The following is a 13,376-nucleotide window of genomic DNA, read 5'->3' as shown; positions in this document are numbered from 1 at the left end:
TCACTTTTAGCCACTAGTCGGCCTCCCGGAGCGGAGCAGCCATACTGTCCGGCTCAGCCTCACTCTCGGAGGGAAGTAGCAGGCATTCAGAGAGGATGCTGAGGCCTGCCAGTCCCGAGACACATCCATCACTAACCCGGGACTGTTAGGCTGGTCCGGGCAATGGCAGCACCCATCGCGCATTTCGACGAAGACTGGCCGATTTTCAGTGATCCGAGCATGGTAGCGGATCAGCGGCTGCTGCTGCCGCAGAAAGGCCGCACAGCCGCCACCGCCGCGGGGGAAGAAGAGGCAGCAGCAGCCCTGCAGCTCCTGCCGGGTGATGGTGATGATGATTTTCTCGAGCTGCACGACGGCAGCTATTCCCCGGGGACGACTGGTGTTTTCAGGTCCATGGAGGATTTAGTGAACGACTTTGACGAGAAGCTTTCAGCGTGCTTTCAAAATTTTGACGCAAAGACGGACAGCATCGCTCCCGTGAGTGTAATCGGCGAGGACACCCTGCTGGAGAAAGACGAGTGAGTGTTTTTGTGTCCACAAGGGTGATACCATTTACTTAATGTGTTGATATTAATGCCGAACTTAGCTGCAGAGGTAAAGGCAAACAAAGAGGAAATTCTGCGGCGAAATAAAAAACAGAAAGCCTACATTTATTGTTGTAAAGGGATAGTGCTGCGGGTGGGACAGCCACCATCTTTAATGAGGTCATCAAAACACAGCGTCTGCTTTAACACTGTCATCACTCCTCTAGCATTAAAAGATAGATGATTTAGATATTCGGCCGAACAAGTGCTCTAATATCGACCTGCTATTGGTATCTGTTCCCTGAATGGCTTTTATCACAGATACCAGCCGATATGACTGTATAAATGATTCATGTTTTTGCTCTGAATAGTCAATTCTAAATTGAAGCTATGTCTTTTAGGTAATAACACAATTTCTCAATGAGGTACTTTTCCTTTATTTTAACCTACTTTTAAATGTTTCAGACATGCACTTTCTATTTGTCATAAAAAACCCTTGAGGGTTAAGCTTTTAAATTTGATTATTTTGTTTCTTTAAGTTTTACACAAATGTTGGCTCATTTGTGGACTTAAATGCCCAGGTGACTCATTTAGAATAAGACTGACAGAGCTTTGGCTATGAAATTCTGCATGACCACAAACTATAGCTCTATTGTCAATTTTATGAAATCCTGTTATCAATTTTACTGCATGTCATTGACAAAAATAGATGGGAAATGTTGAAGGCATCATTCAAAAAGATTGAACTTATTACATAATATTTTCATTTCAAGTGTTAAAGTCAGAATACAGTAATTGTGAGAATAAGACCAATTTCTGCTCAACTGCAAAAGTTGTGCTGAATAGTGCTACCGGCATAATATTGGTACTGGTAGATCTGATTTTTGATAATAATGACACCATTTTTTGTCTGCTTCAGTGTAAATATTGGCCTGTACCATCTGTAAAGATCAGTGGTATGTACAAGTAAAATTTGGAGATCAAGGCAGTACCAACAGACATACATCAGCTGAAGTCTTTCTTGATTCATCCTAAATCCTTTAACTTTTGAGTTTCTTCAAAGGACTCAAGTTTTAGATCAGAACTTCATTTATACATTCATATTAATACTGGTATTGGCCAAAATGAATTTGTAAATATTAACATATTGGACATTGTGGAAAAAAATCAGTGTTGTGCATTAGGGCAGGACAAATAATCGGAAATGAGATGAAATTGCAATACGGCCTGATGCAATTTCTAAATGTCAGATAGTGCAACTGGTGGGTTGCAAAGCCATTTTCACTGGGTTTCAGATGTGTACCAGGAAATATATGTGGTAAAAGTCTATGGTGTGCTTTTATTTGAAAAAAATGGTTCAATCTCTTTGTTTTGCCACATCTTTTGTTCCACTTAAAGTCCAAACTGCCTCATTTTTCATTAGAAACTCTTGGTTAGGACTGAAGAGTTTGAGATACAATATTCTGGTTGCAATTTGTAACTCAGGAGTTAGACCAGTTGAGAACCACTACACACTATGCAAACTTTCAATTGGCTTTAGTTTAGAACAGTTTACAAAATCCTACTTTTCTTATTTTTGCATGTTTTCTTAATCATAATAAGGATGTCAATTAATATCAAATTTGCAATACGATCCAAAATAATCACAATCAGATTTTTTTTTTTTTAAATTATTCATCACTAGTTCACTTTAATCGCCAAGGAGGTTATGTGATCAGGTGGGTTTGTTTGTTTGTTTTTTTTTGTTAGCAACATAACTCAAAAAGTCATGTATGGATTTTCATGACATTTTCAGGAAATGTCAGAAATGGCATAAGGAAGAACTGACTAGATTTTGGGATGGATCCAGATCACCATCTGGATTCAGGAATTTTTAAAAGTATTCTTTACTATTGGGAGATAGGGCTAATGGCGGAGGTCTGCGCTGTTACCACTTTACACCAGGGGATGCACGCCCGGTCGAGGAGATGAGTCGGAGCATAACAGAGCAAAAGACAGCGAGAATACTCACAATGCTGGGAGGAATAGAGGAATATTCACCCTCTGCCATGACTTCCAGTCATCCGGTGAGACCATGGGTGTTTCCACCATGACAATCCACACATAGCGAAGCCAATGCTTTTCTTCACCATGTCTTCACCCCTTCGCAGAGGGAGTAATCGGCGAATTAGATTTTGGGAGTGATCCAGATCACTGTCTGGATCCAGGAATAGTTTTAGAGGATTCTTCACTATTGGGAGATAGGGCTAATGGTGGAGGTCTGTGCTCTGTGAGTGCTTTTCTAGTCTAATACTGTGCTGGTTATAATATAGAAAATTTTTTAGCTTGTGTTTGCTGAATTACACATAAGATGAGGAACCTAAAAATTAGTGCACATTAAATCGCATTGACAATATTGGGAAAAAATATTGAAAATTTTATAAATTTTTTAACCCTATTGTGCATCCCTAAACATTGTAACTGGCGGTAATATATAATCTAGTTTTACATCAGGATGTTCTGCTACAGCTTTGTGTTTCTGTGGTACTTAATGATATCATCGATGACTGCATTTTTTTCCCATCAGTTTCTGTAAGTGGGTTAACCTAGTCTTACTGTTCATATGACTCAGACTCAAAGCTGTAATGTCTAAAATGATTCATAAGAAGTCTTGAAACTCATACCAGTGCCCTTATTATTGTAACAGCAAACATATAAAGTTTAGAAAGGGGTAATAAACTTCTTCTAAGATTAAGGACAAAAATGTTGGCCAGGGGTGCTCTTATATTTTTCTGTATGAACATTAAATGTTTATGAAATCTTTCTTCTATGTGAGGGTGAAAAAGGCAAATAATTTTTTTCCTTAAAAAAAGATTTTCTAAGAAACCATTACTAAATTTCCTATAATGCATGTCATCAGCCCTAATTTTAGCTTCTCTGCCTGGTAAATGCCAACATCTGTCAAACTCCATGCCCCAGTTAACATCTGCCGTTACTTTCTCCAGAGCAACAGAGGACGAGTTACAATAACAGGCTGCACAAAGCAGAGGAAACCGTTCAGTTATATTAAAAAGAGAAGAAGCAAGGCACTTAAAATGTAAAAAGGAATAAACATTTGGAGGGAAATACATGAGAAGCTTTAAAAATCATTTAAAAGCCGACATGTTTGACGATTGTAGACTCTTTCCTGACCTCTCTTTCTGTGAGTCATGTGACTGCCTGTCATTGGTGTCATTACTTTCCCAGTTTTCGAAAGGCGCCTAACACTCAACATTTCTTCCACTTTGACCACATTGAAAAGCCAGTCATACCCTTTGTCTGTAACCCTAAATCATGTTGAAATAATGTAGCATTATGATTAAAACAAAAGTTCACTTTTTCTCCTCAGAATCTGGAATGCTTTGACAAGTAACTACGGTCATGTGATGCCAGTAGACTGGAAGCAGTCTCGGACATGTTCCCTCCACGTCCCTTCATTCAACCTGGAGACAAAAACTGTGAGTGACTCCGCCCCTTCTGCTCCACGTCTGTCCCACTTTTCATTCACCCCTGCCCCCCCCCCACTGTTTTACTTCATTGCCAAATCTGCCTCCCTCCATCTCACAAATCTCAAATATTCATGATGCCAGGCTTTAGCGCTTTGATTAAATTCTCTCCCATCCATCCTGCTCCTGACTCTAGAGGAAGACTGATGTGATGGCAGAGCTGTCAGATGACGAAGAGCTGAGGGAGCAGCTGGACATGCACTCCATCATTGTCTCCTCCCTCGCAGAGGAGCCGCTCTTCACAGCAGAGCAGGTGAGTGACATGCTAACCTCCAGTTTATCCCTGCTGCAGACGCAGAGCAGCAGCTTAATGTGGCTGAAATTAATCCTTCCGTTTCCCCTCACAGATTTAATAACTGATTTTCCCTGGGTCCTTCAGACCATTGCCTCTCTGATATATTGAATCTGTTAATGCTGGGTACAGGTTATTGAGGAGATAGAGGAGATGATGCAGGACTCTCCTGACACTGATGCCGCACACAATCCATCTCAGTCGGACCTCTCGATGCTTTCCCTGGATGTCCAGCGTGCCAACAGCAGTCCCAGCTTTGAGAGAAGTGAGTCTGTATTGATCGGCATCATCACCTTAGTAGCATCAGCAACTTTAAACCTTATGATTTTAATTCACTACCTTTTATTGTTTCAGTTTCCCATTGTACCAGTGGATTCATGTTATCAAAGTGTAATAAGTTATTTTTGTGTCTGTGGTCCAGGGATAAGGATCCTAAGCATGGCAGAGCTGAATGAGCGTCTGGAGGAGACAGAGACGAACATCAGGAGGTTCTCAGAGGAGCTTGTGCAGCAGCTGGCACTCAGAGATGAGCTGGACTTTGAGAAGGAAGTGAAAAACAGCTTCATCTCAGCCCTCATTGATGTACAAAACCGACAGAAGGAGCACCGGGAGCTGCTGAAGAAGAAGAAGAAGCTCAAAGGTGGAGCTGGACCGTCACAGAGTCCAGCTGAGAAGACACTCGGATCAGTGAGTACTTTATCCTTTAAGAAATACAGCAAGCCTTGGTTTGTTTTCCCTATCTTTGTTTAACACTTAAAAATCCTCCCTTCCACTGATTCGTGTATTCCTCGCTTTATTTTCCCAACTATCTGTATTTTCCTGAAATCTCTCCTCTGCTTGTCTCCTCTTCCTCTGCTTTCCCTCCTTCATCCTCAGCGCTTCAGCATGGAGGGACTCTCCTCTGTCATTCAGAACAGCTTCCGACAGACTTTTGGGAGCGGGTGCAGTGAAAGACAGGTTACTTGGTGTTTCTCTCTTGGCTGCTCAGCTTTTTCTTCCTCTTTTCTGTGATTAAATCTACCCTGGATATGAATGTAATAACATAGAAACATTCACCTTAACTTGAGTTCTTAACTCAGTCTCCTTTGATGGTTTTCAGTATTTGACCACAGTCATCCCATATGAGAAAAAAGGACATCCTCCATCACTAGAGGACCTCCAGATCCTGACCAAAAGTGAGTTCTTTATCTACACAGTTCTGAAATTTAAACAGCTTTGACTGATTTAGTAATGTCTCTACTTCTGCTATCTTGCAGTTTTACAAGCAATGAGAGACGACAGTGACAAGGTGCCCAGCCTCTTAACAGACTACATCCTCAAAGGTGAGCTGCACTACTTTGCAGTAGTTTGTGACATGACAGTATGCCTGTGTAGACCTAAAATGATCATACATGACAGATCAATTATGCCTATGCCAGTAAGATTTAAAAAAAAAAAACACTGGCTTTTCATTTCACAACCCATTGAAAGTCAATATCTGTCTTCCACATCTTTAATTGCATTATTTTAAGTATTAAAACTATTGAATATTATTTCCTAAACCTTTTTTAAGCACAATATCAGTTACATTGAGATGTTGCTTGGCATTACAGCTATCAGTTCTCTCATTTTCTCAGGGCCTGATACACTAAGAATGAATTGTGGTGCGAGTAATTCCAAAAATGGTGCATCATATGCTTCCACTTTCTGCTCTAAGGACTATTCAAAAGAAAAACAGCGCTGACAATATTCAGGTGTCGATAATCAAACACGCCCAAAAAGGTGAAACTTTTTTTAGCAGGCAAAGATTAAAAAAAAAAAAAAACTTGCATCCTTATTATGCGTTTAGTTTCAGACTGTCTCCACAAATGTGGATGAAGTGTCGAGCCACCCTGCACTGGTTTGGCTCTGATTGTATGGATGATAGTAACGTCAAAATCATATTTACTTCTTATAAATCTCTAAGTCATACAGAGACAGAACTGTTTTTCTGATCACTGAAGAGTTCAAGACAGTTTGGCTGTAGCCCGTTAATTTCTGATGACCAACATCACAACGGTTTATTTGAGACTATGTACATCTCAGAGCGGAAATACACGCCAAAACTTTTGAAATGTATTTGAATTACACTTCTGTTTAGGGTTAGGGTAACGATTAGGATACCAACAGTTAAGGTCAAAAACCTGACCGGTAAAACCTGATTACAAAACATTTAATAAGGCCAAGTAAACAGTCTGCTTACAGGGAAAAAAAGCTCATCCTACATAAAAACATTGTAATGCACCAAGTGTAGCTTCCATAGCTCTGTCAGCTGTGTAAGCTGCTTAGATAACAGTGCTGCTTATGCAGCTACGAAGCTAACAGAGCTAAAGCTTAGCTCACAATGCCGCTACTTAAGCTACGTATCTACATTATCTGCATAGCTAAGTTAGCTTTAGCTACATTTGCTAAAGCTCCCATTACTGTGTAGTGATGTAATTACATAGCTAGTATAGCTATGTTAGCTTTAGCTAGAGCTAACAAAGCTAAATTGAGCCACCGTTCATGTGACCACTTTTAAAACAGGTTTATACATAATTTAATCCCAGATAAGACCTCTAACTTTGTTTATGAATAAAGTTTAATTAAAAAAAAAAAAAAGCTAAACCTTGTAATACCTTGTACAGGCAAACTGACCAAGTGAAGGTATGGGTGTCCGTGAAAACGCAAATTATTTTGGTGTTTAGCATACTGAACCATACCAAACCATACTCAATCAAACCGGACCACATGGTGGAAACGAGGCTTAAGTGTGTGTCATTTTGACCCATTTGAACAAATTTAGCATGCTATTTTGAAAAACACTCTCTCAGACTTAGTCTGTCTCCAGGCATACAGTTACACTGTGCCGGCTTGTAGTCATATCAGCCACGCACCTACACCCTACATAACTAATATCCATCTTAATACCAAAATAGATGGGTTATAAAAGAATTTACCTCCTTAAAGTGTGTGCCTATGAAGATGGGAACTATCGGAGCAAAAACCAGGTTGTAGACATTCTTATTTTGATCATAGGAATCAGCACTACACACTCAGAGTGTGTAGGTGACTTCTACAGCCAGCCTCAAGTGGAGACTTGGCAAAAAAGCTGAGCAATCTTTTTGCAGATCACACCCTCAGTGTTTGACTGTTTTTACTTTACTGGTGTTTATCCATTTGTTCTTCTGCTTGTTCCTAATCTTGTTTTATTTTTCTCTCAATTACATTTTTAACATCAAATTAATCAAACTTTTTGTACTTGTAACACATTTTTGCAACACTATGGAGGCCCCCTCTTATCTTAATATAGCAGCTTTTTATTGTTCCTGAATGGGCATTTGTTGCTGGAATACTTAAGAGTAGTGAAAAGGTCAGCAGCTGAATCAGAAATCGGAAGTTTTTAAATGTTACTACTCTGAAAAACAGAAACCAGCCTGTGCTTTAAGAAATATTGTATGCATAATTTAAGCCAGACCAACAGTTTGGTTGTCAGGCTACCATTTTTTTGTACTTCCTTTTACTCGTGTTCTGCTTTCATTCTGTCATCTTTTCTGTCTCCACTTCCTGTGATCAAACTTACCGCCTTGCGCTCACTAGCTCTGGTGTGAGCGATGGATGAGGAGGTTTGTGACACCTTCACATGTGATGTGTGCACTGTTGTGGTGTTGCAGTTCACATTGGAAGAGCACCCCCTACTACCACTAAACTGTAGTGCAATCTTACCCTGATGTTCTCTGCTCACTTCCCCCTTTTCCCATATGGTGACACTCTGCAGCATGGTTTATCCCTTTTAGTGTCAGCACTCACCAAAAAAGACTCACATGTTTACCCTGATGTTTATAGTTTAATGACTTTCTGTTATCTAAAAATAACACTGCAAGAATTCACCTTCGTCCTCTAAATTTTAATACCAGTATGGTGTTTTATTATGAAGATATAAAGTACTAACCAGTGCTAAAAGGTACATTTTTACTCTGCTTTTACCTCACGTTTATCTTACAGAAGACAATCAGGGCCAAGCAGGAAAAATGCATTTGAGAGGGGGAGAAATTTTTATGTACTTTAAGAAAAAGTCAATATCAAGAAAAAAAGTTACAATAATTAAAGTTATGACACAGAGTTATAAAAAAAATCTTTTTTCTATTTTGATAAAGAAAAGTTTAGTGTTAAGGGCAAATTTCTAAAGTTGTGCAACTGCTCACTTGATTGATTTTAAACCCTAATTCCAAAAAAGTAGGGATGCACGATATTGGATTTTTGCCGATATCCAATGTGCCTTTATTTTAAAACTCAAAACAGACAAAAACAGACAAAACATTTGATTTTTATCAGAAATGAAGGATGTATTGTTTTATCAAATACAGCCATACACTAATGAAAAACTTACAGTAATGTCTTTGGGTTACATGTGCATTACATGCTACATGTATTTTTAACACTACAGCCAAAGTCATCTGCATCTTTGAGGGCAATAAAAAGCAGCAAAATAACCTGCTGACACTGAGCTCCACAGTGCATAAAAGAAATAGCCTATGCATTTAGATTGTTTCTCCTTATTATTCAGCCAATTTGCAGGATGGCTCCCTGAGATACTCCTGACAAAGTGCTTTAACAACAACAACAAAAAGACAGATTCTTAAATGCAAAAAAATCTAGCTATAGTTCAGAGCTTAAATATGCTTTTAAATTTTTGAGACTGAAGTAGTTCTCCTGATTCTGCTTTAAACAGCAAAAACTAACCAAGTAACCAAGTTTAATGGGCATTTCGCTGTAAACAGCTCTGGAACAACACAGTGACACCCACATCTCCAATGTTGGAGACAGAGCACCTTCACGCACAGCCAGAGCACTTTCAGAGTGCAAGCAGTGTCACTCAATGAATAAATCCATTAAACTAAGTTTAAATATCTCATAAGTTTTTCCAAATATATTAGAATTTCACAGCTTTGTATTCGCTGAGAATAAAAAGGGAGGTAGATGTCTCATGGGCTTCGAAAGCCTTACACAAAAGTAGAGTAATAATGCCTATCATGATAACCAAAGCAAAAAACAAAAATAACTAAGAGTAATTAAAAAAATGTATTTAAAAAAGTGGTTATTAAGATAATACTAATGGGAGAATAAAAATAATAATGAAGATAACAAAATATATGAACAACAGTGTTATTTAATTTATCAGTCCTAGTTGCTAGGCCTATGTCGTTACCCAAGAGAAGTCCCCCATCTATAAACATGCAGTCAATAATTAGTTAACCTCGGGGACACCAGAAAAGCCAACAAACTGGCATGCTGCTTTATAAGAACAATATCAAAAGTACAGAAGATACACAAGTACAACGAGCACAAAACTACATCTATTACAAAAAACATCCTAGTAGGAGCTCCTCATTTAGACCTTTTGGGTGATCTGTTTGCAGTGTTTCCAGAAAACCTCCCTTTGGAGAAATAATTTGTCCCTGTTCCCCCCTCTCCTAGGGATTTTGACCTCCTCAATACCTTGACATCTTAAAGTGCACACTTTGTGTCCCATCTCATTGAAATGTCTGGCTACTGACGATTTATTGTCCTTAGCCGCTTGTTCCTTAAAAGCATCATCAGTGTTACATATTCTCCTGATCCTTAAAAATTGACTGTATAGAAGGCTTTTTTTAAGAGAAGGGGGATGACAACTCTTAAAATCTAAAGAGCTGTTAGTATCTGTCTTCTTCCTATACACCCTAGTTAACAACTGCTCAGATTTATTAACAAGATCATCTAAAAAGGATACCGACTTTTGATTAAAATCTAAAGTGAACTTTATGGTAGGCATTCTTGAGTTGATGTAACTTGCAAAGTCTTCTAATTGATCCTGAGTTCCACTAAAAATGAAAAACACATAAACAATAAAACGGAACCAGCATGTCAGTAGTGAAAGAAAGGGATTATTGTTGTATACAAAATCATCTTCAAACTTGCCCGTAACCAGGTTTGCATAATTGGGAGAGCAGGGGCTCCCCATACTTGCTCTGTGACGCTGCAGATAAAAGGCGTTCTCAAACCTGAAATAATTTCTATGCAGTATCAAATCAACCATATCCACTAACAATTTTGTGGGAGGAATAGGGTCTTGCCTTCTTTCAAGATAAAAGGTCAGAGCTTCAAGACCTTCATTGTGAGGCACACTGGTGTTTAAGCTGGTGACATCCATTGTGCAAAGCCAATCATTTTCATTAATATCCTTGATGTCTTTTATTTTATTCAGAAAATCTGTAGTGTCTTTTAAATAAGAGGGGAGTTTTGACACCAAGTGAAACTGAAAGTAAAGAGCACCTTTGCTCCGCCTGCTCTGAACTCCTCCGTTTTCACCTTATGCAGGCTGGTAGACCAGGAATCGCATAATGAGGTACTCACACAAAACAAAAAGAGACTTTATTCTAACATCAGCCAAGAAGAAAATAAGGCGCTGTTAGAGCTTTCCCATGATGATTCTATTGTGATCCGGAAAGCAGATAAGGGTGGAGTGGTTGTGATACAAAATAAAGACTGTTACAGATCTGAAATTATGAGACACCTAAGCGATAGTGAATTCTATACTCCTCTATCTTCAGACCCTAAGGCGAGATTCTCCAATGAAATATCCTCCTTTTTGAATAAGGCATTTATTGAGTCTTGGATCTCTGGTAATGAACTTGAATTTTTAACCCAAAAGTATCCTGTTCGCCCTGTATTCTATACACTACCTAAGATTCACAAGAGTACAGTTAATCCGATGCCAGGGTGCCCTATTGTAGCTGGAACTTAAACCTTGACAGAACCAATTTGTTAGTATATATACTGATGTATAGTATAGTTTAGTATAGTAGATAGTAGTATAGTAGACATAATAGTAGTAGTATGGTAGATATATAGTATTATATATGATATTATATTGACCTGCATATTAAACAAAACAAAACATTAAACAGTAAAAGAGAGTGGGTACTAGACTGACCTTCATGCAGGCCAGTCTCTAGTGAAAAAAAATTGTTTAGCTAATAAGAAGCACTAAAATACAATAAGATCTCACTCTGTTGGGAAACTTAACCCTTTAAAGCCTGAAAACACAAATAATAAAGAAAATTCTCATTTTTTGGAACTGAAATGTTTATTTAACTTTCTACTGAAATTCAAAAAAATCAAAATTTCCATAAAATTTAACAAATATATTTTTAGTATCTCATTTCATTCATTGAGTGTTTTTGGTAACTGATAATCCTACTTGAGGGCATTTTTATCATTTATCAGATTGTATTTAGGAATTTTTTTTGAGTAATTTATTGAGCATATTGATTAGCTAGAGGTATCATAAAAGTATGTATTAGATATGATACAACAGGTGTTAAGATGTACATCAAACAAGCATGGGAAATGATTCCTCTTTTAATACTTAAATAAACAATGTGTTTAGTCACCAGACTCTTATAAAGTGTTGATAGAAGAAAAATTGTAAATACCATGGTAACATGCTCCTGTCCCAACCTTTTTGCAACATGTTGCAGGCATCCGTTTCAGAATGTGTGTATAAACAATGTGCATTATAATACAGGTTAAAAGTGGTTTGCAAACCACTATAATCTATTTTTATTCACATTGAATTGACTTTTTTTTTTTTTTAAACTGGGTTTGTAGTCGATCCTATAATTTTAACATTGTTGCCGTTTTTTTGACTTTTTGTGCATAACCAAAAACAAATTATTCCTCCTCTCAAACGTCTTTCTCCTGCCTGGTCCTAATCCTTTTCTGTATTATCTCTTACTTTACAATTTGCCATGTCACTGTTGAAGCTTCAGCCTGCTCAGCTCTGCTAATGTTCATCTTCTCTGTTATTTCAGTGCTTTGCCCAACATAAAACCAGCCAGACGCTGCCAGCCGGACACCCTGTAATGGCTTCAGATCACCATGGATGAAGAGGACACATTGTATTTTTTTGGGCCAACATGAAGCACACTTAATTTATTCCTGCATGTCTTTACCTCATGTTGTGACCTTTTTTGTGTCATTTGCTCCTTTTGGTTTTAATTTTTTTGTGTTGGGCCTTGTGATTTTGAAACCTTATGTGTGTTCCTGTGAAGTGTGACTTTTTTACCTGAAGGAGAATTGTAAAAAGAAAAAAAGATGAGATATATGAGGAATACACTCACATAGATGTACCAGCAGAAGAGCTGCACTATAACCTTTACTGGTTGGTTATACGTAAGAGCAGAGCTGCAATGCACAGGGCTTTGTATTTAATTGAGGTGCTAAGCTATCTATGAAGCAATGAAAAACACACTGAGCACGTTGAACACATAAGTGGCAGTCATAAAGAAGTGTAAAAATGTGATTTCTAACGTTAGAATTGTAAACAAGAGTAAAGAGAGATTTTTAAAGGTTTTGTTGATCCCAAGAGGAAATTCAAACTACTTGAGGATCACATGGTCTCGTTTAGAGATAAGAAAGTATGGATAGACAATTGAAACTGTTATATTAAATGGATGTGTGTGCAGACAAAAGGTTAAACCATCATTTATTTCAACACAGCCTTTCATGTAACAGCAAAATCACTGAGCTTCATGCTCTCATTTCAGAAGAACACAACATCCATTATTATGTATGACACATATAGGTATTATTCTATGGAAAGTGGAGTGTTGTAGTGAAGTCTGGACTGAAGTTATCTTACTATGCATTAGAGTGAACACTAAATTCTGATTCCTGCACTGTCTGAACTTTTGTGATTGTGAGCTCTAAATCAGAGCGTCAGCGTGCCTGCTGTGCACAGGGCAGTATGTACGCCATAACTAGGCGTTATCAATAATAATATTATTGTGTTTGTATTCTTGTACAAGAACAAGCTGCCTTTGCCTTTGCCTGAACTTTTGTATACTATAAATGACTTATTTTCAATGAATGTCAAACTGCTGGATTACTCAGAGCCTGCTTTGTTGTTAATTTATTTTGTAAATATGTTATTTCAAATATATTAATTGAATTTAACCCTCTATGTCTGGACATTTTTACCCATCTAACTCAGAAATT

General features: G+C 38.0%; 1 protein-coding gene across 3 annotated transcripts; it reads left to right on the top strand.

The window, feature by feature from the left end:
• The first annotated feature begins 8 nt into the window (after positions 1-8).
• On the top strand, positions 9-13,334 carry fez2a (fasciculation and elongation protein zeta 2a). Of its 3 annotated transcripts, XM_041793015.1 has the most exons (10): positions 9-518; positions 3,892-4,000; positions 4,185-4,301; positions 4,473-4,605; positions 4,762-5,027; positions 5,217-5,297; positions 5,440-5,515; positions 5,597-5,662; positions 7,938-7,963; positions 12,191-13,334. In XM_041793015.1, the coding sequence occupies exons 1-9, from the start codon at positions 163-165 to the stop codon at positions 7,946-7,948; spliced, it is 1,215 nt and encodes a 404-aa protein (XP_041648949.1). In that variant the 5' UTR covers positions 9-162; the 3' UTR covers positions 7,949-7,963; positions 12,191-13,334. The 3 variants fall into 3 exon arrangements, with proteins under 3 accessions (XP_041648949.1, XP_041648948.1, XP_041648950.1); XM_041793014.1 differs by lacking the exon at positions 7,938-7,963 and having other exon boundaries at positions 12-518; XM_041793016.1 differs by lacking the exons at positions 5,217-5,297; positions 7,938-7,963 and having other exon boundaries at positions 16-518.
• Positions 13,335-13,376: the final 42 nt, after the last annotated feature.

This window comes from Cheilinus undulatus, linkage group 8 (genome assembly GCF_018320785.1).
Source record: "Cheilinus undulatus linkage group 8, ASM1832078v1, whole genome shotgun sequence".
Taxonomy (NCBI): Eukaryota; Metazoa; Chordata; class Actinopteri; order Labriformes; family Labridae; genus Cheilinus; species Cheilinus undulatus.
Note: the sequence above shows the minus strand (reverse complement) of the source record. Positions and strands in the feature narration are given on the sequence as shown.